Source organism: Acomys russatus, chromosome 31 (assembly GCF_903995435.1).
Source record: "Acomys russatus chromosome 31, mAcoRus1.1, whole genome shotgun sequence".
Taxonomy (NCBI): domain Eukaryota; kingdom Metazoa; phylum Chordata; class Mammalia; order Rodentia; family Muridae; genus Acomys; species Acomys russatus.
The window spans coordinates 8,002,623-8,025,746 of NC_067167.1; the positions used below are offsets into that span (position 1 = coordinate 8,002,623).

The 23,124-nt window shown below is 47.9% G+C and overlaps 1 protein-coding gene across 1 annotated transcript in view; it reads right to left on the reverse strand.

Moving 5' to 3' along the window:
- Positions 1–23,124, reverse strand: part of Rfx4 (regulatory factor X4) — a 158,230-nt gene that overhangs the window by 61,970 nt on the left and 73,136 nt on the right. The window contains exons 5-7 of the mRNA XM_051139870.1: positions 11,115–11,176; positions 5,769–5,982; positions 5,184–5,261 (exon numbers count right to left, since the gene is read on the reverse strand). Of these exons, the coding sequence (XP_050995827.1) occupies positions 5,184–5,261; positions 5,769–5,982; positions 11,115–11,176 (354 nt within the window). The remainder of the gene's footprint in view (positions 1–5,183; positions 5,262–5,768; positions 5,983–11,114; positions 11,177–23,124) is intronic.

Sequence of the window (23,124 nt, forward strand, 5' to 3'; positions counted from 1 at the left end):
GAAGTGAGGACTGCCCCAGCTTGGGATGCTGTGGGGGGACTTTTGCCCTCTGTCCACACTTGCAGCATGGCCACTGCTGGACCCTGCAGCCAGCCTGGTGTGGGGCTCTCTCACTGTTAGCTGAGTTAAGAAGGGAGGACAGGGCATTTTTTTTAAGGTCAGAATATTAGGACACTAGGACCTGTTGTTCTTTGAGCCCCCTGGTGGCTCCTGCATGTTCTAGGAAGAAAAGGGAAGGGTTTGATAGTTACATGTTGAGAGGACAAGCAGTGTTTGCTACCTGCAAAAATCTAGTGCAAATGTGTGTGCCAAAAACCTTGGCTAAGTGCAGGAGGCTTCTCGTATCCCAAATTCCCAATTTTCCCAAAGTGCCTGTTGTCATGGTATGGTAGGTCGTGACACCTTGAAGCATGTGTGATCGGCTTTTCCCTTTATCACCACGACACGGAGCAACGCTCTGCTGGCCACTCATGATGGAACCGTCCTTGGTATGACAATAGGAGGAACTCGGGGCTCCTTGTGGATAAGCAAAGGGCTGAGTGGCTGTTCTAAGCAGAGACTGCCTCGGGAATCCATAACACCCCTAAATTGAGAAGCCCATCACGGAGCTGGGAGCATCCAACTCTGGGTTTGTATAGTCGGCTGACTTGAGCCTGGGTTACGTATCCTTTTTCCCAGTCTCTAAGACAGACAGTCTTGGCCTTCACATGCAGCTCCGTACTGATCCAGTGTGGGAGCTATAACCTGGCCCTTCCACCTTAGTGCTTTGGAGGTGGTCTTTTTTCTTCTTTCTTCTTCCTTCCTTCCTCCCTCTCTTTTTCCTGAGTGCCCCCTGTGTGCCAGAGACTTCACAGAGTCCTTTCATGTTGCTGTTGATAATCACAGAGCCCAGGACCTTCACTTCCACTTACAGAGTTACCAAGTGTCATTGCCCAGAGCCAGGCAGCGATCCAAAAGACAAGGTAGAGCATGGGACCTCCCACCGTCACTTTTCTTATCACATGGTAACTGGGGTTCTAGTTTATTCCCAGGCCCGAATGTCTCTTTGGGCTGATGCCACCCCACAGCTTTCTGTCTCTGCCTGATGGTCGGTGGCACCCTTCAGACCTCTCCCAGAATCAGGCCCCAGACCCCAGCCCGTGCCTGGGCGTCGACCTCTAACCAGGCATTAGAGCCTCTCCCTCGAGCTTCCCACTGTAAGAAGCCAGGCCTGCTTCATTCCTGAGAGCTGATTGGTTCTGAACACATCTGCTTCCTGGGCTTCACTTGCATTCGGCCCCACCCGCTCCCATTTTCTATAACTTGTCAGCTTCTAGCAAAAAGCCTGGAAAAGCTCAGCCGCCATGTCGGATAAAACAAACCCACTGAGAGACGTTAGCAGACATCTGTCAAAAGCCTGCTCAAGGGGCTGGAGAGATGGCTCAGTGGTTAAGAAGACTGACTGCTCTTCCAGAGGTCCTGAGTTCAATTCCCAGCAACCACATGGTGGCTCACAACCATCTATAATGTGGTCTGACGCATACTGGTGTATTACTGTATACATAATAAATCAATCTTTTTTTAAAAAAAAGATGAAGCCTGCTCGAGCCACACAAGGGACCTCTGTCAGCCCCCGAGCCCCTGGCAGCCATTGTAGAGTGTGTAGTCCAGTGTTAACCTGCCTTTCCTTCTCTGTTTTGGGTCACTGACTGACTGTCCAGTGGTTCACCCTCCTCTGAGAAGGAAAAGGACGGAGAGAGGAGGAAGTAAATTTAAGTGTTGCGACCTGGAGGCCGGCCTGAAATGGGACACACACAGCATGTCTGCTCAGGACAGACAGCTGCCCTGCCCTCCAATGTGGGCTGCACAGGAGGAAGGGGGAGTGAAGACATGAAGTTCATGGCTTGAGCGGCTGGGCAGAGGGCTGTGGCAATGCTCATCTTGGGGGAGACAGACCTGGGGCGGGATATTAAGGGCTCCGGTTTGGCCCTGTAAAATCAAGTCAAATGTGATGCTTGGGACAGAGTATGTGAGAGCCAGCGGCCCTTGTAAGATGGATATAATGGTTTCTACCTATTATTAGGATGAAATAAGATGACTTATGTAAAATGCCTGGCATTGTGTAGGCATTGGATAAATGGAAACTTATTATTAGACAAAATGAGGAATTCTAGTGAATTCTCCTCACTGCTTGCATGCAGTTTCAGTGAAAAGATCAGACAAATGGTTGAGCACGGTCATTTAATGTCAGCTTTCTGGACTAACCATTTAGGCTCCTATATTTTCATCACTTCTTTCCTTGGTCCAGAGAAGCATCATTATTAAATGTTTAAAAATTTTTTTATTATTGTATGTGTCCGAGTGTTCTGCCTGCATGTACATCTGTGTTCACAAGCATGCCTGGTACCGATGATGTGGTGAGAACTTCCATATGGGTGTTGGGAATCCAACTCAGGTCCTTTGCAAAAACAGCAAATGCTCTTAACCATAAAGTCACCTCTCCAGCCCCCAGAATTTTAAAAGAATACCTATGCAAGGTTAATTTTTATCTCTCTTCCAAGTCCATGTTTAGTTTATTGCTAAAACTCTGACATCTACTGACTTGCAGTTGATTATTATTTGGCGTGGCACTGGAAAATGCTCTGCAAAGCAATAGTTACCAAAACATCTCCCATGGTCACTTTACATGCACTATTTTATACCTCAGTTTTGCTATGGTGTCATATAACTGCCAATTTACTTTTTGACAATAGAAAGTGAAGCTTAAAGGCAGGAAATGCTTTGGGACAAAGTCACAGGCTACCAAATGATGGCTTGGGGACTCAACCATGGGACTTTGGGACACCCAGGCTCCTTGTGTTATATATACTGTCTGGAAAGGAGTCCCCTATATGTGAATTTGTGGGTCCTATACTTGCTTGGCAATGTTCTGCATGACTGTGCATCTGTCTGCCCAACCATCACCCATCTACCAATCCAAACGCCCGATTATGCACCCAACCAATACGTAGTGAGAGTCTAAGAATATAGGCAGCGAGTATGGACAGTGAACAAGATGGATGAGGTCCCTTCCCATGGGGTTACATTGTGATACCTGGGACAAACAATCCATTTACCAAAGATTTTTCCCAGCTGTAGGGGAAAGCCATGTCATGGGGAATGGAACACCACTCATCGTTCTGTTGTGGCTGGGTAGACGGGACCGTGTCTTGCTTAGTCACCTTAAAGGCTGCCGGCTGATACCCATCAGACTAAAGGCCTCAGGTAGCAAAAGAATTAGATCTTTGGCCCTAACCATTGGTGTGACCTTGGACAAATCTCTTTCTTCTCTGGATGTCTAATACTAAGCATTTTAAAGACCATTAACAGTTTCAAAACTTTGCATCTCTCCCTTCTATCACCCCCTGGGCTGCAGATCAGTGCCGCTTTGTTTTCTTGGCTGAGAAATTGATATTTGCAACATAGAGCCAGGCCTTGAGTCTGTTGTTCTCCTAGGGGTGCATTGAAGTTCCCGAACCCCGGGATGTTCCGCATTCTCCGCTCTGTTTTGCATGCTTTCCCTTCTCTCCAAGTAAGTGAGGCTGTGCATTGTGCATCTCTCTAAAATGCATAAATAACATATGGCAACACTTGATAACCATTAAGTGTTGGATATAGATGAATGGAGGGGAAATGAAATGGCAGGAATGAGTTTCAAGTTGAATAAAGCTGCACGTGAAATGGAGGCTGTCGTAGTAGCCGTGCGGGTTCACACATACCCCTCAACCCTGGGGCACTAAGATGGAGCCCAGTCTTGTTAATCACCCAATGGTGATGTACTTTATTCCTAAGATGAAAGGGTTAAGAACGGGGCAGTGGTGGCGCATGCCTGTAACCCCAGCACTTGGGAGGCAGAGGCAGATGGAGCTCTGTGAACCTGAGGCCAGCCTGGTCTACAAAGAGAGTCCAGGACAGCCAAGGCTACACAGAGAAACCCTGTCTTGAAAAAAAAGAAAGAACAGAGCATGCCTTCCCAGTAGTCCTTTCACCTGACCACAGGGTCACAGGCTGAACAACAGGACTGTGGCCACAGGGTCCCTAAATCATTCCCGGCTGTCAATCTCTTAACTAAAGAACACCCATTTTAGATTGTGACATTAGTAAGGGAAAAGCTTCCAGGAAACTGAGAGGCTTATTTCTTGTAGCAGTTAGTGTTGTCTTAACTGCAACTCACTACTTGCTGATTTCAGCAATTTTTAAGCTTGAGTTCGAGGCTAGCCTGCTATACACAGTGAGTTCTAGGACAGCCTGGGTTACACAGTAAGTCCCTGTCTCAAAAAACAATAACAAAAACAAAAACAAACAAAAAATTCACTGAAATGGCCACTTCGGTTATTTGGGAAAATTTAAAGGACATTTTAGAGATGCAATCCAGAAGCTGAGAGAAGAAAGAATGCTCTGTTTTTACTGACATCTCTTCTGGTTCTGTGTCTATGAGCCAGGTAATGGCAAAGACACAATAAATGTGTTGCCTGACCAAATATATGCAGATATTTCCCACCAAGTGACTGGGCTTTGTAGTTCATTTAGAGTCCAGTTCTCCTCCCTTTAACTGAACATCCATATCCAGTCCTCGGGGGCTGCTCCTGCTATTGCCACTATTTCTGACTTTAAAACACTGAGGCCTCTGGTCCAGAGGGTGAGGTGGGCGGCTTTGTGGACAAGAGGATTTTAGCATCCCTGTGGTTATATAAGTGCCTCTCGATTCTCTTTTGCTTCCCCCTTTTCTCGAGTGCAATAACTTAAAGCAGAAATAAAGTAAACCTCTAGAATTTAAACATGGCTCTACTGATGGAATTTGGTGGAAATGGAGACCGGGCCTTGAGGGAACGGGGGCTGGGGGGTGGGGGGGAGGGGGTGGTAACCAATCACTCCAAAAGCAATGAGGCAGGCGGTCTTAGGGAGAGAATCCATATTTTTAGGCGCGCTGATATGTTGGTAAGATGGCCTTCCTAGTGTGTGTCTCTCTCTAGTCAGATCAAGGGAAAGCCAAGGCTACCCAATGGGCACAAAAATCTCTGTAAGATAGGGGTACTAGCAGAACCTGCCTTGGAGCATCACTGTAAAGGGTAGACAGGCCATTGGTTGTCAAGGGCTCTTAAAGTAGGAGAGGGTGGAAAGCATAATATTAGTAGCATGTTCACAGCTTAATGCTGTTGACCTACCTCGTCAAAGTTGGCTCGTATTACAGTGTCCAGGATTCTCTGGCAGTGTGTTCTGTACATCATAATAAAGGTAGACACCTGTGGGGTGAGTGGAGGATCAGTGACGGAAGGTGTTAATATACAGTGTGGCTGCCCTGGGAATTTCGTGCATCCTTAAAGACCTGACGGGGGATGAGAGCCCTTATGTGATGTGCTGTGACCCTCGGCTCCCTCCTCTGCGTTCACATGGTACCCAAGCACCACCCTTCAGTTCAGAAGCACACCCTGCACCCTGAGACTCTAGGTTCCAGGAAGATCAAACAGAATATAGTCTTCACATTCGTGTGTCCAGCGCATGAGTCTCAGGTGCACAGTGGAGTGAGGCTGAGGGGACTGAATTCTCCCTGTGGCTAGGACACTGCAAAAACTAGAACCCAGTGTATCATTTCTACAAATGCTTCTGCAAAAATCACCACAGACATTTGAACATTCTCTGAAATCTCTAAGAAAGAGAGGAGGGACGGAGAGAGGGACGGGGGGAGAGGGAGGGGGAGACAGCGACATGGAGAGACAGTCACCCCCAGCAATCACTTCAGGTGAGGTTACCTTCTCCTCAGGAAGACTGGCTGGCAGATTTAGGTCTTTGACGTTTGGGAAGTCTGGCAGCAGCGTGCCTAGCTTGGACCGGGGAGAATACGCCACCGTCTGTTTGGTCACTTCTCTCTTGCCCGTCTCGCTCACCCAGGCAGCTCCTTTCTTTGAATACATCACATCATAATACTGGGAGCTTTCCTTCACTGCTATGCCATAGTAATGGTACCTGGGCCGCCGAGGAAGAGACAGAGAAGGGCAGACAGGGGAGATCATTATTAGATGGGGCTTTCCTGGGCCAGAGAATGTTGTCCAAACCCAAGGGTGGCTGGACACATCCAACATGAGGCTAGAAGAGTTAACTTTTCTGTAAGGCTTGACATCTCTGAAATCCACAATTAAGCCAAAGCTCCATGTTGCCAGCCGTCAATCAGGCAGGTAAAAATAACCAAAATTGCCTCCTACAGAAAGTGTTAAGTCAAATACTTTGCAAAGCAAAAAAGGGGATGAGAAATTTTCCATTTATACCCGATCTCTAATGTCTACCAAATACCTTCCCAAGGGGAACTAACATCTGAGTGTCCCCCTCTGTGGGGATCCAGGCTGCAGAATGTGTTCATATATCAACAATAAAAAATTTACCTAGCCACCATTATCATCTTCAGAAAAGACTAGTCTCAGAGAGTTATGATTTATTTTATTTTATTATTATTATTAATTTTGAGACTTGGTCTGACTGTTGTAACCCTGACTGTTTAGACCTGGCTGGCTTCAAACTCTCAGAGCCCCCGCTTCAGAGACTCTGCCTCCCAAGTGCTAGAATTAAAGGTGTGTGCCCCACACCCAGCAAAAGCTGTAATTTTAGAGTCATTTCAGGACTTCACTTGACCCCCAAAACCCAGAATCTTATTAACTCACAATGGGCATAATCACCGACACACTTTCAAGTTACAACTAGAAGGACAGCTGCCTCCGTTGGTGGCGGAGGTGGCGGGATTTTTGTTGTTTCGCTGTGCTGCAGCCGACAATCTACTGAGCACTCCGGTTCTGAGCGCTTTGCAAAGTATTTTATTCACATTAATTTGAAAATAGCCCCGTGAAATGAGGGGTGCCGCGGTCATCCTAAAGAGGAGAACATGGAAAAAGGGAAGTCAAGTAATTTGCCCAATGGCGTAGAGCAATTTCAGGCCAGAACTGGTAGGGACCAGTCTGTTTGCCTACACAGCCACTGTGCAGTACTAATGGAAAGCAGGATGTGCGTCAGAATTGCTTTTGGGGTTTAATAAACACGCAGGGTCCTAGGCCCTGGACCCCTTCTCGGAACTCACTGATTCAGAACACCTTAGAATGGGGCCCATGAATCAACTGTAAAATAAACGGCCCAGACAACTGTGAGGCTCGCCAGCTTGAGGTCCACGGCAAGAAGAGCTCCACACGCTTTGTCTTATTTTTCAAAATCCCCACGAGGCTTCCCACATTTTACAAACAGGGAAACTGCAGTCTAGAGAATTAAAGTGATGCACCCAAGATCGGCAGTGAGTAGGCAGTGGAGGCAGGATTTGAACCTCTAATGGGGCTTTGCACCTCTAAGCCAGCCAGCTGTTCCCGAGCTTTGTTAACAATAAGAATCACCCACAGAGTGCACGGCCCCATCCTGACCCACCCCCCAAGATTCCGATTTAGTGAGTGCGGGATGTGGAGTTTCACGGTGCAGTAGCAATGCTACAGTGGTCACGGGCCGCATTTTCAGATGCCCTGGACAACATGTCCCCTCCTACTTTTCTCTACCCACAGATACGTGGTGATGGGTACAAGGAAGCGTTTTGAGTCTTGAGAAAGGTGTGCACGGGGAGGGAGAGGGATGGGTGCGTATAACCTTCCCTTTCGCAACCCCCTTCCTGCTGGTACCATTCTGTGAAATTTCTGCCCAGTGGGCATCTTGCCTCCATCTGTGTGCCTCCTGGGATGAAGAACTCAGGCCCTCCGAAGGCAGCCCAGTTCATTTTCAGCCGACGTAGTTACCAGAACGTTCTTTGTGTTGAACTAATATCTACCATCTGGGTCTGGGCCTTCTACTTCCCAACTGTCACGTAACTGCCTCTCCATCTGTGGGCATTCTGTGGGGGAGGGGCCGGTTCCAATGATCACAGAGGTGCTGTCTGGTGAGAAGACAGTTAGAGCATCCCTCCTTAGCTCTAAAGCCTGTCTTATAGCTTCTTAAAGTCAAGACAGCCACGCCTTAATATGACCTCATGAGATATATACATCATTATAAGGTGGAATATCTTATTTCCTGATTAATCCATGCACGTTGCTGAGATCTGCAATAACAGTAAAGATGCTGTTCTGGTCTGGTCCCGTCTCAGTTTTGCTAGTTAGGTTCCGGGTATAGTGCCAACACTCCCCACTAGACATGCCTGTGCTCCGTCTATCCAAGCACACTTGCTGAGGGAATCTGAGAGGCCATGCTGCAGGCTGGAGCCTCGACTGGCAGCTTGAAGCATCCCATGGCCTTTAGCTTGGCGGAACCTGTGCACAAGCTGAGAGGCACCTTATGGAGATGGTAGAATATGGCTCTGGGTGCGCAGAACTTTAAAGTTGGGTGCTGCCTGGTGTGTTAATATGTAGGTTGACGAAAAGGAAAAGACCAAAATAGAAAAAGAGGCTCTCTCAGAGGGGACTGCTCTCCAAGTGTATGGCGGGTGGGAAACACACATGTTCCCTTTCTAACCTGTCTGGTATTGCATATTTATCAACTCTCTCTACTTTTCCTACTCTTCTTAGAACTCAGAAATGATGCACTGGAGCCGGTGGTTTTCCAAAGGCTGCAGGCTAGACAAAGTTTCCATACATTTTCATTCATTCGGCATCCGTCTACTCAGTGCCCCAACCCTGACCCTGACCAGGTCTTGCTGTGTAACTCAGGTGACTGGCCTTAAATACATGTGGCCTCAAGCTCCTGCCTCAGACTCCCAAAGTCCCGGGACGGTGGGCAGATGCCACCGTGTGTAGCTCAAATTGGGCTCAACCAAGATTTTGAGTTTTCCACTTTTGATCACCAGCAAACAATAAAAAAGTGTGATTTTCTGCACTCTGTCCTTACTGAAGTTGCAACATTGCTTTTAAACAAAACACCAGAATTTTTCTTTTTAAATGAAGTTAGGAAGTTTGTTCTTCAGAGTAGTCACTATGGGGAAATTATCTCAATATGTCCCTTATTCAAAAATTTTCTGGACAGCCCTTTGGAATTTCTCTTAAGAGCTTCTGATACACACACACACACACACACACACACACACACACACACACACACACACAGAGAGAGAGAGAGAGAGAGAGAGAGAGAGACAGACAGAGAGAGACAGACACAGACAGAGACAGAGACACAGAGACAAGAGAGACAGAGACACAGAGACAGAGACAGAAACAGAGACAGAGACATACATTAATAGACAGACAGACAGACACACAGACAGAGATTCACACATAGGCACAGAAACACAGACATAGACAGATAGACACATATACTCACATACATAAACAGACACTCAGAAACACAAACACACACAGACACAGACAGACACACACACATGCACACAGACATGTACACATACACACATACATATAGACACACACATACAGACACAGACACAGTTACACAGACACACACATACATGCACACATACACACATAGACACAGACACACATTCATATAGACACAGATACACACACAGAGACATACACACAGACAGACACAGATGTATACTAACATATAGACAGACAGACACAGACACACACAGAGACACACAAACACACAGATAGATACACACACACACACACAAACACACAAATACACACCCACACACACTCATTCTCAGACTTCACATGAAAGGGTTTAATCATCTGCCTTCTTCCCTGCCCCCACCCCACTTCCCTAAAGCCAGCCTCTTCCTTGGATGATAAGAACATCCTGCTGGAAGCCAGGGGTGGTGGCGCAGGCCTGTAACCACAGTGCCTAGAGGACCAGGAGCTTCAAGGCCATCTTCTGCTACACACTCAGTTTGAATCCAGCCTGGGCCACAGGAAACCTTGACTCTCCATAAAAAACCAAACTGAATTGAACCAACCAGAACCTAGGTTTACTGCTCAGAGACCAGCGTGAGTCATCGTGGGCTCTGACTCTTGGGGTAACAGTGTATGGATGTGCTTTTGAACCCCCTCCACCTCTCCCACCTCCAGACAAGACTTTGAAGTCCAAATGGTGATGTGCCTTTTTTTTTTTTCTCTGTAAAGAGGTTTAGTGTCTGATAGCTCATGATGCTGCCCTGCTCAGGGGGGTCAGAGGTCTAGACCGCTACCTAAGAAGAAGGCACCCTCTAGTGGAGTCGAGGTGCACATTAGCATAATAAAGGTTCCTGGGAGTCACCCAGCAAAGGGACCTGTTGAACTTCGCCTAAACTTGTGTGGCCTCCTCCCTCTTCCAAGTGACATTTTCTAATCCCTGAAAGTTTCCAAAACATCCTTAGGGGCAACTCCTGTGTGTCTTTGATGCAGCAGGACAGGCTGAGCCTCCCTTTCTGATACGCACCTGGGAGGCAGGTGCCTTCACTTCCTCTGCTCCTAGGCATCCCACGCTCCTGAAGAGCTCCCCATATACCTAACCTTTCCTTACACTCCTTGCTATGTGAAGCATTAAGGCTTCTTTTCACATCTCTCCTACATATCGGAGCGTTCCTGGCAAGCCAGGACTGTAGTGAACTCGACTTAACAGAGAAGGACCCCGTCTCGGACAAGAAAAGTGAAGCAATTGTTGGCAGGCTGGTAGAAAAATGCTAAGGCAAGAGGAGGAACCTCCTTGTCCGGCCCCATGCTGTGGGAGCTGGTTGGTGCCTGGGCCCCACTGTGTACTCTCGGGGCAGAGGTTACTTATTAAACAGTCCAAACCACCTAGAGATGGTCTAAACAAAAATTATGGAGCCCCTTGAAAAAAAATATGCATAGATTGCGCCAGGTGTGGTAGCACACGCCTTTAATCCCAGCAGGGAGGCAGAGGCTGTGGGAAAAAAAAAATGGATGGATTGCTTTACAAAGAACACTTGGGGACAAGGTGGCGTCAAGCAACTGGGCCAAAGGTCCCAGGCTTTTGGATGGCCAGTCTTTCTCTCTGAATGGTGCTGAGAGAGAGAGCCTGGCTTGCTCCATGTCCTCCCCTCCCCACAACCCCCCTCCCCCGCTCCCAGCCACAGACCTTCCCACAGGCCTGCAGGCCAAGCTCCCAAGGAGCAGCCTGGGGTCTGGCCTCACAGAGGACGGACCAGGAGAGGGGTGCTGTGAAGGCAGCCGTGGCTGTTTGGTGCTTACTTTGACTGTCCTCGGGTCCCGAGCCTTCTGGTGGTTAGCTGAGGAAACTGCTGTCTTATGATCTGTAAGGCAACACAAGAACCAGTTACCCATCAGGAAAAGTGGACTGAAAATGGAAGGAAAAAAACGGGCCCTGCACCAGCCAAGGACAAAACAGGCGGTAAACTTTAAACCCCTACCCAGATCTAGCCAATGTTCAGAACAGTCTCCACAGTTGAGTGGAGAGTGGGATATGACTTTCTCATGTACTCTGGTGCCTCACATTTGACCATGTCCCCTGGAGGGGGGGACCTGGTGGCACTCAGAGGAAGGACAGCAGATTACCAAGAAGAGACTTGATACCCTATGAGCATATACAGGGGGAGGTAATCCCCCTCAGGAACAGTCATAGGGGAGGGGAATAAGGGGAAAGTGGGAGGGAGGGAAGAATGGGAGGATACAAGGAATGGGATAACCATTGAGATGTAACAAGAAAAAATTAATAATAAAAAATTAAAAAAAAAACAAAAACAAAAAACGGGCCCTGGTGCAATGACTTTCCAGGAGTCTTCGGGCACTCTGGGGGGAGGACTCCTGGTGCTGGGGTGGGGGAGGGAGGCAGGTGGATAGCACTTTGATGGTTATAGGGCTCAGATCCTGAGGGGATCTCACTGGGCTACAGTGTTTTTATTATTTCTTATTCACAGCACAGGAGAGGCCAGGCTGGTCTAAAATATACCACTCCCTCTTGAACCTCCCATTATACCCGGAACCAAACCCAACTTGAGCCTTCTGTACCATCCCGTTTTCATCCCTACAACCTGTCCCTTTCCTCCTCACATTCCCCTAAATTTCAAAGGCTTGCTTCCATCTTTGAGGGTGTTATTTGGGCCTTTGAACAAGATACCTCCCTCCCCACCCCCTCACCCCACTCAGAGGCCTCCTTGCTCTCTATCACCTGGTTCTACTGTGTGTCTTATTACTTGGTGTCACCTGACAGTATCGGGGACACTTCCTCGCTGAGTGCTGACTGGGCGTCGTCCTATTTGAATGTGAGGAGTATGAGAGCAAAGACCTTGCTTGTTCGCGGCTTGGAACATAGAAACGTTTGCTCTTGATGTGGACTGAAAAGATAAGGTTCTGGCCCCTGCCCGCAAGGGTCTCCATTTCTCTGCAGAGAAGAAGGCCAGTGACTACTGTGGCCTGGGACAACCGTACTAACAGAAGGAGTGTGGAGAGGGGGCTGTCTGCCGACGAAGCAGGAGCACACCAACAGGCCTCCTTCCTTGGCGCTTACTGAGGGGGTGTCTTTTGGAGAGGGGACATAATGGAAAGTCTGTGTCGTAGAATTTGGGGCACTAGAGGACATGGATTATGGCTTAGCCCAACCATTCATGAGGTGGGTGCATTCACAGGGACATGGCATGGTTCCCCTATTTATAAAATGGGACCGAGGGGCTGCAGAGATGGCTCAGCTGGCAGGAGAGTGGACTGCTCCTACAGAAGGACCTGAGTTTGATTCCCACGTCTGGCAGTTCACAAAGTACCCGAGACTCCAGCTCCAGGGAGTCCAGCACCCGCTTATGGCCTCTGCAGGCACCTATGCTCTTGTGCACATCCCCACACATAGACGCCCATGCATACGCATAATTAAAAAATAATAAGGAAAATCCTTAAACTAGAAATGATAACAACCTCTACCTTAAAGAATGCTTGTGAAATTGTGGGGTGTGTTTGTGTGCGTGTAAATAGATGTAGGGTCCAGTGCTCAGGAAGCACTAAATATGTGTGTTTCGGAACTTCCAGGTGGCTCATTTTATTCTTTGGAAGCTTTCCTTTTTAAGCTTATCAGGAATCTCCCCAAGTGCTCCTGCCTGAAGAGATGCTGTGCCTGTATCCCCACTGGTGGGGGCGCAAATCTCAAGAGCTTATCTTATCCTCAAAGAGACAAGACTTTTTGTCCATGCCAGCACTTTCACTGCCTTGACTCATCCATGCAGTAAAACAGGCTCCATGAACCTGCCGGGTGTTTGGACTCGACATGCTCGATCCCCGTGTGCCTTGCTTTCCTTCTATGAGGTCATGCGGTCTGCCCTTCGTTCGAGGGACAGCTGATGATATCGTCAAGTAAACTAGTATCAGTTCAGTGGGGCAGAAAGAAGTGGACCGATGATGAGAAGCTGAGCTTACAGCGGGCAGCAAGAAGACTGCCCACTTGGGCACATTAGGGAGAGCAGACAGGCCTGCCGCCTCGCCTCATCTCAGGGGAGGGGAGGGAGGAGAGAGCTCACAGGGTGCCCACAGAGTCTGCTGCAAGAATATCATAAAACCACTTTGGGAAGGAAAGGAGACCCCATAAACATTATTTCATGGGCTTGTGGGAGTGGCTTCTTTGGTAAAGTGCTTGCTATGTAGTATATGAGGGCCTGAGTTCAGATCTAACACCCATATAAAACACTGTGCACACAAATGCCTAGGATCCCAGTGTTAGGGGGATGGGGGTAGAAAGATCTGGGGGCATGCTAACCAGCCAACCTAGCCTAGCTGGGGAGCCCTAGATCCCAGTGGAAGACCCTATCTCAAAAGCTAAGGTGGAAACTGGTAGAGAAGACACTTGGCCTGAGTCTCTGTCATCCACACACACGCACTCGCCAAAGGAAGTGATGATTTAAAAGGATAAATCATTCTCTGAACTATATAAGGTGCCACTTTTGCAGTCACTCATCTGTGTCCCCTGGGATTGTCATGTCCTATGTAAAATGCAGTGACACTGCTGCTGAAACCTCTTGGCCTGCTGTGCAATCTGATCCGATACTAAGGTTGAACGGCCTTACCGCCTCACAGTTGTGCCAGCCTGTGACCAGCCACCACAGAGGCTCATCACATGACCAGCTACAGAGCAAAGGTCCAAGGCAGATATTAACGATGAATAAGAACTGAGGGGGCAGGGCAGTGGTGGCGCACGCCTTTAATCCTAGCACTCAGGAGGCAGAGGCAGGCGGATTGCTGTGAGTTCAAGGCCAGCCTGGTCTATAAAGAGAGTGCAGGACAGCCAGGGCTACACAGAAACGCTGTCTCAAAAACACAATGACAAGAGGAAAAGATAGAAGAACAAGCAGAACTAAACTGAGAATTCTCTAGGGTGGTCTGGCAGTGGGTGGGACAAAAACAGGGCTCTCTGATCCCTTCTGTCCTAAACCGTTTATGCAGAAAGAAAATCATTTTCTTATTAGTAGGAGTCTTGATTGACAAAAAGTTGAGTATAATCTCACAAGATGCATCCAAGGTAGACTAGAATGTTACAGCGTGGTCTCTCTCTCTCTCCTCTCTCTCTCTCTCTCTTCTCCCCTCCACCCCCCAACGTAAACCATTCTCTGCTCCCAGCAAATCATCTCCGATAATAAAAGAAATCAGCGCTGTTTTGTTTGGTTGCTAAGCCTCATTAGGGCTTGATTTAGGAGACAGGCTGGGTTCTGAAGCCCTGTTCTGTTTATGCCGATGGTATCCTGCATGCCATGCACAGAGCAGACAGGCAAACCTTTGGCTGGGGAAACAGGCTCGTCTACTGACAAGCCACAGGCCACTGGGCCACAGGGACAGGCTTCCCAGTGGCCTTTCTTCTACCTCCGTGAGTCAACATGAGCTACAATCCAAGCCCTTGTCATTCTTTGTCTAGTCATGACACAGGCCTGGGAACTCACTGGACAATTTGACCTACGGTTCCCTCTCACTTGCGTATCAGGATGGTGCCTTTACCATCTTTGTGACCGGTGTCACCTTCTGCTGATTTTCCTAAGAGAGCAGCAGGGAGCCCGTATTGCTCCCCGACCCCCACCCTCACCCCCATCTCAGGGGTTCTGCCACTTGTCATTCTCCCGCGTGGACCAGCTGGTCTCTATGTCCCTTCCATCTCTGCCTCAGCCACATTCTCCCCACAGGACGCTCCTCCTGTCTAACCTCCTCGGCAGGAGCCATCTAAAAACCGCAGATGTGATTATTTCCTGTTGCCACTGGAAATGCTAGGTACCTTCTTTGGATAAGGATCCAGACTCCTGGATGGGCCCAGCCTCTCTCAGGTGCTCCCCACGCTACTGGTTCACTCTGATTCTACTACCACACATGTTCTTCCCTTTGCTTAGATGGTCAAACTCAGGACCACAATGTCTCCCAACCCTGAGGCTCCCCTCTCTGAGTCTCTTTTCCTTCCTTTCCTCCTTTCTTTTCTTTCTTCTCTCTCTCCCCCTCTCCTCCCGCCCCTTCTAAACCTGATGTAATTGTTTAAATCTGAAACACTCCCTGTAGCTTCATGTTTTTCTTGCTTCCCAGCTTGGGGCACAATTTTAAAGACTCTAGAGCCTTTAGGAGGTGGGACCTAGCTGGCAGCAGTAGGCCACTGGCTGTGGGCTTTTGAAAGCTATATTCCCTGGTGCCATTCTGGACGGTTTGCCCTGATGAGAACAGCTTCCAGTTCAAGCTCCACGTTCATGCCCTGGGCACTTCTGCTGCCATGCTTTCCCCAGTAGGGTGGACTGACGTCTCCCTAAAACTGTGAGTCAATGCTTTCTGCCTCCACGTCCATCTCTTCCAACACCTCACACGCCCCTCCCTCCCCTAAGCTTCCAATTGATAGTCTCTTTTTTCTTTATCATCCCAGACAGGCAGGCAGACAAGGTATATAAACATATGCACAAATATATAAAGACAACCAGCTGAATCCGTTTTTGCTTTTTGTTTTGTATGTATATGGTTTGAGGGCTGACCGCTTTGTGTTGTTTTGGTCACAATGAAAAAGTAACCCGTACCCCTTTCTCATGAAGTGCTGGATGTCCGACTCGCTCCCCTGCCATTGAGCAGTGCGCGGTGACTGAGCAACAGGGTTTGGTGTCCCATCCACTCAGGTCCCAATCTTGGATCATGTGTAATGTCAGTCACTTTGCATACACGATCTCTGTTATCACAGTGCCAGCGCGGGGGTCCACTGCTGTTCCCCCTAAACAAAGTGACACTCAGGGAGCTGAGCCGCCCTCACTGAACCATCAGCTTACAGGACGCAGGCCAGAGACCTGTACACTCTGGGCTCAATGTCATTCCTTCTTCATGAGTGAAAATGTCCCCTTCCATTAACACTAACTTTTGTTTAAGGGATGAATATTTTCTTATTCCCATCTGCTTTTCAATAAAAATTTCTCCTCCGGTTGCCTCACTCTAACACTTTTGGAGAAACTCTTGTGACCTCTTCTGGGAACAAGGGCCTTAGTTCCTTGCCCTAAGATATTACAGAAAGTGAGAAGCAGCCAAGGGGATGGTGATGCCTGTGGACAGCCCAGTGACTCAGAATCCACTCACACCCAGAACAGTGGTGATCTGACTAGCAAATGCTTCTGTTTAATAAAAATACAGACACCAGTAGCAGAGGTGTAGGTTAGTGGGAGAGTATTTGCCTCACATACACACAGACCCAGGTTCAATCCCTAGCACTACACACGTGCATGCATACACACACATACACACATGCACACACACCACATACATATATGCACGTATGCACATATACACATTTACACATACACATATTCATACATACACCACATAAATGCACACATATATACACATAAATACACATACATATTCACACATATCCCTACACACAATACACATGTACAAACACATACCACATAAATACACACACACACACACTTATGTACGCACATACCTCATAAACACACACATACACATATACACATATGGCACATGAATACACACACACACACACACACACACACACACACACACACACACACACACACACCATTCTGTTTGAATACTTGAAGTTCCCAAGTAGATTTACGGAAGCAATGAACCAGATTCTTGCCAGTCCTGTGGACCCTCTGACCCTGAGGACCACCTGACTCCACGGAAACCCTTTCACCAGAAACTCCAATGCCTCATCTTTCCCTCTAATGTCCCCATGTGAACTGGAGTTCTGTCTCCTTTAGAGTGTTCAAAGTGGCATCCTCTGAGGGCTTCTCAGGCCATCGTGTCTGTACCCTCTGCCCGTGGCCTTCTCTACCTCATGCTGCTGTGTCCTTGCTCCTCAGTGCAAACACCGTTCCCCTGAGTTCTTCCCAGTCCCCTGGGGGGGGGGGGAGTCCTCCCCACTCCGAGTCACACGTGCATCTGTCTCCTGTAGTGTGACAATGCTTCCCTTTCCCTCCATTTCACATATACCCTGGCTCTACCTATATGTGCTCACCTCTATCTGCCTGGGACCGTTCCTTAATGTCCTCTCCCTGCCCTGTGCCTTCAGGCATGCTCCACCATGACCACTTTTTCATGGTGCCTCCGGACAAAGCCTGATCCTACCAGGTTCCACCAGATGGGTCCTGCCTTCCTTCCAGCTGACCTCTCCTGACCCTGTGCTTTGGTCATCTGGAACTGATTCCAAGTTTCACAGAGTCATTGCTCTCTTACTCGGGATTTTCCCATAGCTGTTCTCATGGTCTGGAACCTTCCTCCATGCCCTTTGTCTACTTGATATTCATGTACCTTTCAAATCTCAGCTTTGACCTTATTTCCTCTCAGAAATCCCCCCTCCCCTGGGCCACTTGATTGGTAACCATGATTATATGATTCCTTTTAAATTGGCCAAGAAATACCTAAGTGTTTATGGCATGCAATATAGTTGTGGTGCTTTGAATAAGAATGATCCTGTTAGGCTCAGACATTTGACAGCCTACTCACCAGAAAGTATTGTTTGAAAGAATTAGAAGGATAAGGGGGTGTCACCTTGTTGGAGGAAGTGTGTCAGGGGGTGTGGGCTTTCAGGTTTAAAAATATCTCAGGCCCAGTCTCTTTCCTCCTCCTCCTCCTCCTCCTCCTCCTCCTTTTCCTCCTCCCTCTCTCCTCCCCCTCCTCTCTCCCACCCTCCCTCTCTCCTTCCCTCCCTCTTCCACCATGTGGAACAGGATGTAGCTCTCAACTACCTCTCCAGCACCATGCCTGCCCTGCCATGCCTGTTCCCATGCTCCCACTATGATGATAATGGACCAAACCTCTGAAACTGTAAAGCCAGCCCCACCTCCCTCCACCACTAAATGCTTTCTTTTATAAAAAGTTGCTTCAGTCATTATGTCTCTCCACAGCAATAGAACACTGAATAAGACGATGGTGGTCTGAAATATGTATGTATGACGAAATGAACAGATTAGGCTAATCAGGATAAGCATCACCTCACACACTTGTCTCTTCCTGTGTGTGCAGGGAGGACACCTAAAACACTCTCGTGGCAATTATCAGGAATATAGTGCATTATTTGCTTTGGTCACTATGCTGTACAAAAGACACTTAGAGTTTACTCTTCCTAAGTGAAACTTTACATCTGTTGACTAGTGTCTTTCCCAAATCCCGACCTCATTTATTCAGTGCTGGGCACAAAACCCAGGGGCTCATATCCAAGAGGCAAGGGCTCTACCTTGGATTCATGTTGCCAGCATTCCGTAGGATCTTTGTAAGCAAATGGCCAACCCAGCTCTACCAATGCCTACCTTAGGCCTCTCAGACTCTGTGGGAACTGAATCTTTGGTCTCATTTCCTATGACTCTTCACGCTCAGCAGTGTGTGGCCCCATTAACCATGATAGGTTGGATAACGGACCATGGCTTAGGTTCTCTCAACAGCTTTCATAGTGTACCTTCTACAATCTGGACATCGTGTGAGGCCCCAGGGAAATGATGGCAAACAAAATAGAAACGCCCTCTGTCCAGAAACGTACATGTCAACGTGAAAAGGCCAAAAGGGAGAGAATAACCCATGCTGGCTGAAACCAGAGACTTACCACAGAGGAGGTCAAAAGTGTGGGGTGAGGGAATGGGGGATGTGTGCGCAGGGCTGTTCTTTTGTTTACGTTTTGAGGACCTTGACAACGTGGATCGGAGTGGTAACTGAAAGAAAGTGAGGGATTGGAATCCCAGGATATTTCTTCCAGGGTCTGGGGCTCCAAAGGCCCTGCTCATGGAGACTGGGGGGAGCGGGGGATATGGATGATGGATGAAACTCAATCAAGAGACATGAGAGATGAAGCCTCAAGCTAGGAGAGACCAGAAAGAGGGCTGTGTGAAGGATAGATAAACCTTTTTTTTTTTTTTTAGGATCCCAAGTGCGGGATTGGAATGGTCTTGTGGGAGAACAGGTGAGGTTAATCCACTAGAAGACCAACCACCTCGTGCGGGAGCTTGATTGTTGCCAGCTGAAAAGATGCCATGAGCAGACTCTGGGAGGAGATATATAAATGAGCCCAGAACTGGAGATGGGGCCTTTGGAGACTTGGGATAGTTTGTGGCTGTTCATCGCTCCACTTCAAGATGCTCCTAGAGAGAACTGCTTGAGGGAAGGCTTCGGGGCTCCGGCTCCTGCTGAGGTTCGGGGTTCTGGTTACCCCAGGTTCCAGCAGAAGAAATCCTGATTATGCCAGGAGTTCCTCAGAACTGATATCCTTATGGTTTTGTTAGAGTGTTCCTTAATCCTCTTTTCCTACTGTTTTGGTTAGTCGGGTTATAAGTGATGTACGCTCGATTAATAAGTTGTAATAAAATATAGTGGTTAAGAAAATTGAGCTTACAGCTGTGGGCCCTTGTAAGTGCTCTGCTATGGCAGGGTCAGCTGGGGAAACCTTAGGGTATGAGAAAGAAAGGAGTGGAGATCAGCTCCAAGCGGAAGGGAAAGCCCAGCATGGCGGCTGAGTGGAGAGCTGTCTGTAGGGGGCGGGGCAGCAGCCAGGAGACCAGCCAACAGGCTGCTGCTGCTGCCCAGGCAGGCGGAGATGTGGATGTACAGAGATGTTCCCGGTGTGTTAGGAGAAGGCAAGCTGAGATAGCCTGGAGCATAACGGTGTTTGTGTTTACTGCCAATGGTTTATTATGTTTACCTCATAGTTTCTCAAATGTAAAGCTGCTTAATCAAGAATGAGAAGCCAGTGTTGACAAGATGCACTCAAAGCGCTCTGTGCGTGTGCATGTGTGTGCACGTGCATGCACATGTGTGTGTGTGTGCGTGCTCGCACGTGCACACATATGTATGAGGATGTGTATAGAGACAAAAGGAGAAGATTCGTTGTCCTGCTCTGCCACTCTCTGCCTCGTTTCTATGAGGAAGGGTCTCTCTTAACCTAGAGCTGGGCTGGTGGCCATCGGTTTACCTTCCTGTTACTGTGTCACCCTCGACCCCCTGCATTGGGGTTACAGACGTGTGTACAGCCATGCCAGGTGTTTCAGCAGGGTGCTTGGGATTTGAACTCAGGTCCTTGTGCTGACACAGCAAGTGCTTTTACCGACTGAGCTTCCCCCTCCTCCACCTCCCTCCCCGGCGTAGAAGGGAGTTTGCACATTTTGAGCATGTGCTAAAATGAAAGGCTGGAAAAGGTATCTTGCAAACAAACACAATGACGTCAACAACCACAACAATGAAAGGCTTTTTCAGGAACCAAGAGGGGGCTGTTTTGTTCAGAGCTAGGCATGGGGGGGGGGGGGATGAGAGGAGGCAGCCTGTGATGCATCACTCCTTGCCTGCTCCAGAGGAGTTCAAGACTTTCCCCACTCTCAGCAAAGAAAAGCTGTTGCAGATGGTACCTCCTCCCTGCAGCCGCAACGAAATCCTGTGGGAAGGAGGTTTGGCTGTTTTCTGTCTTTTCTTTTCTTTCTTCCTTTTTCTCTTTTTTCTTTCTTTTTTCCTTTCTCATTCTCTCTTTCTCTTTTTCTTTAAGTGTTTCTTATGGGCTGCAAATTACAAATGAGTCGCCTCTCCTTTCACTAAATAATCAACTGGTCCCTGAATCTGAAAGCCCAGCACAATTTCGTTGGGAGTATCCAACGACGCAGGGTCGGCTCAGCCCCACGAGGGCTGCTCAGCTTTTAATTTCTGGAGCAAGACTCAGCAAACAGTAAAAACACTTTTGTGAGACTGTGAAGGCTGAGCTTCACTGTTTGATAAATGAGCAGACGGGCAGGCAGGCCCCTCTGTCTTTATTTGTGTGGATTCAATGAAGCCTGCCTAAAGAATACCACATGCTGGTCTAGCTACTGATCTAACATTCCGCAACATCCGAGCCTTCCAAATTCCCTTTAATTACTCCTGAATCCCACCCTTCTCTCTTTCAGCTAGGCTAGACGGAGCTGGGGGCTTGGGGGACAGGAGTGGGGGTGGGTGGGAAGTGGGGCCGGTCAGGAGAACTATGCCTTCTGAAGCTGCTGGAATGTTCTTAGGTGGTAGTGAGTGGCTCATGCACGTGGTCCAGCCTTGCCTTGAGGAGACCCGATGCGCAGGACAGCCGTGCATAGTCCACAAGTCGTGGATATGCGTTCCTGGAATGACGTGGCTGCACCGTGGCCCCACAGTAGGATGGAGAGAGAGAAGAGTAGGTAGGGGAACAGACACCCATGAGCGTCACTGAGCAGCACACACTATTTGAGAGATGTTGCTCTTGGTATTAAAAGTTATCCTAGAACAGTCACAACCGAGACCTGGCATGTAATGGTCTAGCTGCTTGGATTCCAACCTCTTGGCAGTGGAAGAAGCCTGAATCTGATCTCACTGACCTTGCTTGACCTTTACTTTCACTAACACTTTGCACCATGGAGCCAGCAAGATGTCCATCAATTGCACATGAATCCTCTGGTCTGTCGTTTTGGGCTGTGTCTCAATAGATGCCCCGCCCCCCAATGCAGCAGAGCACCCCAGTCCCTCTCTTGTACAGACAGCCTTCAATTTAAGCCCTGCACTTTGGTTCTGCACTTTAGCACCCCTCCCCCCTCCCAGGCTTTTGATTGTTTCAGCAGATTCAACCAACCCTCAGCAGGCAAGATTCACCAAAAAAATGATCGGAAAGCATTCCAGAGTGACAGAACAAATACAAATTCTCCCACATACAGAAGGAGATCTGCTTCTGGGTACAGTGATGAGTCAAGTACGCTGGAAGGTGTGTCTTGAAGAACTGTGGGTCCCTGTTCAGGGGTCACTTGGGTTGTGGGAAAAAGAAAGGCCAGCCATACATAAGTTGAAATTTAATACCATAACATGCTGTGTTTTATAAGCATTCGTTGTGGGAATTTTGTGGCTTCTTATTGAAATTATACTTCAGAAATTAGTTTTTTTTTTTTTTTTTTAATGGGAGAAAATGCTGATTCAGGACAGAAGTTGGCTAAGGATCTCTGATTCTCACCAATTTAAATCTAGAAGAAACGAAAGAGTCACTTTTTTTTTTTTTTTTTTTTTTTTTTTGACAATAAACCTAGCCCTTTTTCAAAGAAGGAAAAGTTGAAGCCTGGTTGTGGGTATGAATAAAGATTTTGAAACATTCAACTTCTGCGCATCTTCCTTGAAGTATTAGCTAGAGCAATTTTGCCATGGGGCATAATGATCTAATCTATCTGCACTCACACACACACACACACACACACACACACACACACACACACATTATTATATACACATATTTCCTAGATGTCATCTACTCACACATGAGCTTTGAAAATCTACTGCTGAGAAAATTCTTCGAGAGAAGTTTCTACAAGAAATTCATATAGACTGCAATGGAACAGAAGGAAAATTTAAAAGCACGTGTATACATGGACGAAGGATTCTGGGAAAGACTTTAGGTATGGGAAGGTGACAGTAAACCATGAGGCAGGTAACGTGGGGTCAGAGTTGCAAGAAGTCCAAACATCCATGTGTGAACCCGCGATTGTCCTTGGGTTGACTGGGATGACGTGTCACGTGTGCGTGAGGCTATGACAGCCCAGGCAGACTGATTTAGTTAGAGTGGGGTGAGTTACATAAGGTACAGGTTAAGTCAAAATGTGGAATAATTGTGCAGACGATAATAAGAAAAGTGCGGGTGGTGATGGCAGTGACTGTGATGTGGGACGCTTTTAGAACAATAGTTTTCAAAATTGCTCAGCAGGAAGAGCATCTAGAAGGGTTGGAACATTCATATATAAGGGATGATATGTTTTTTTTTTAAATGTGAAGTATTAGAGCC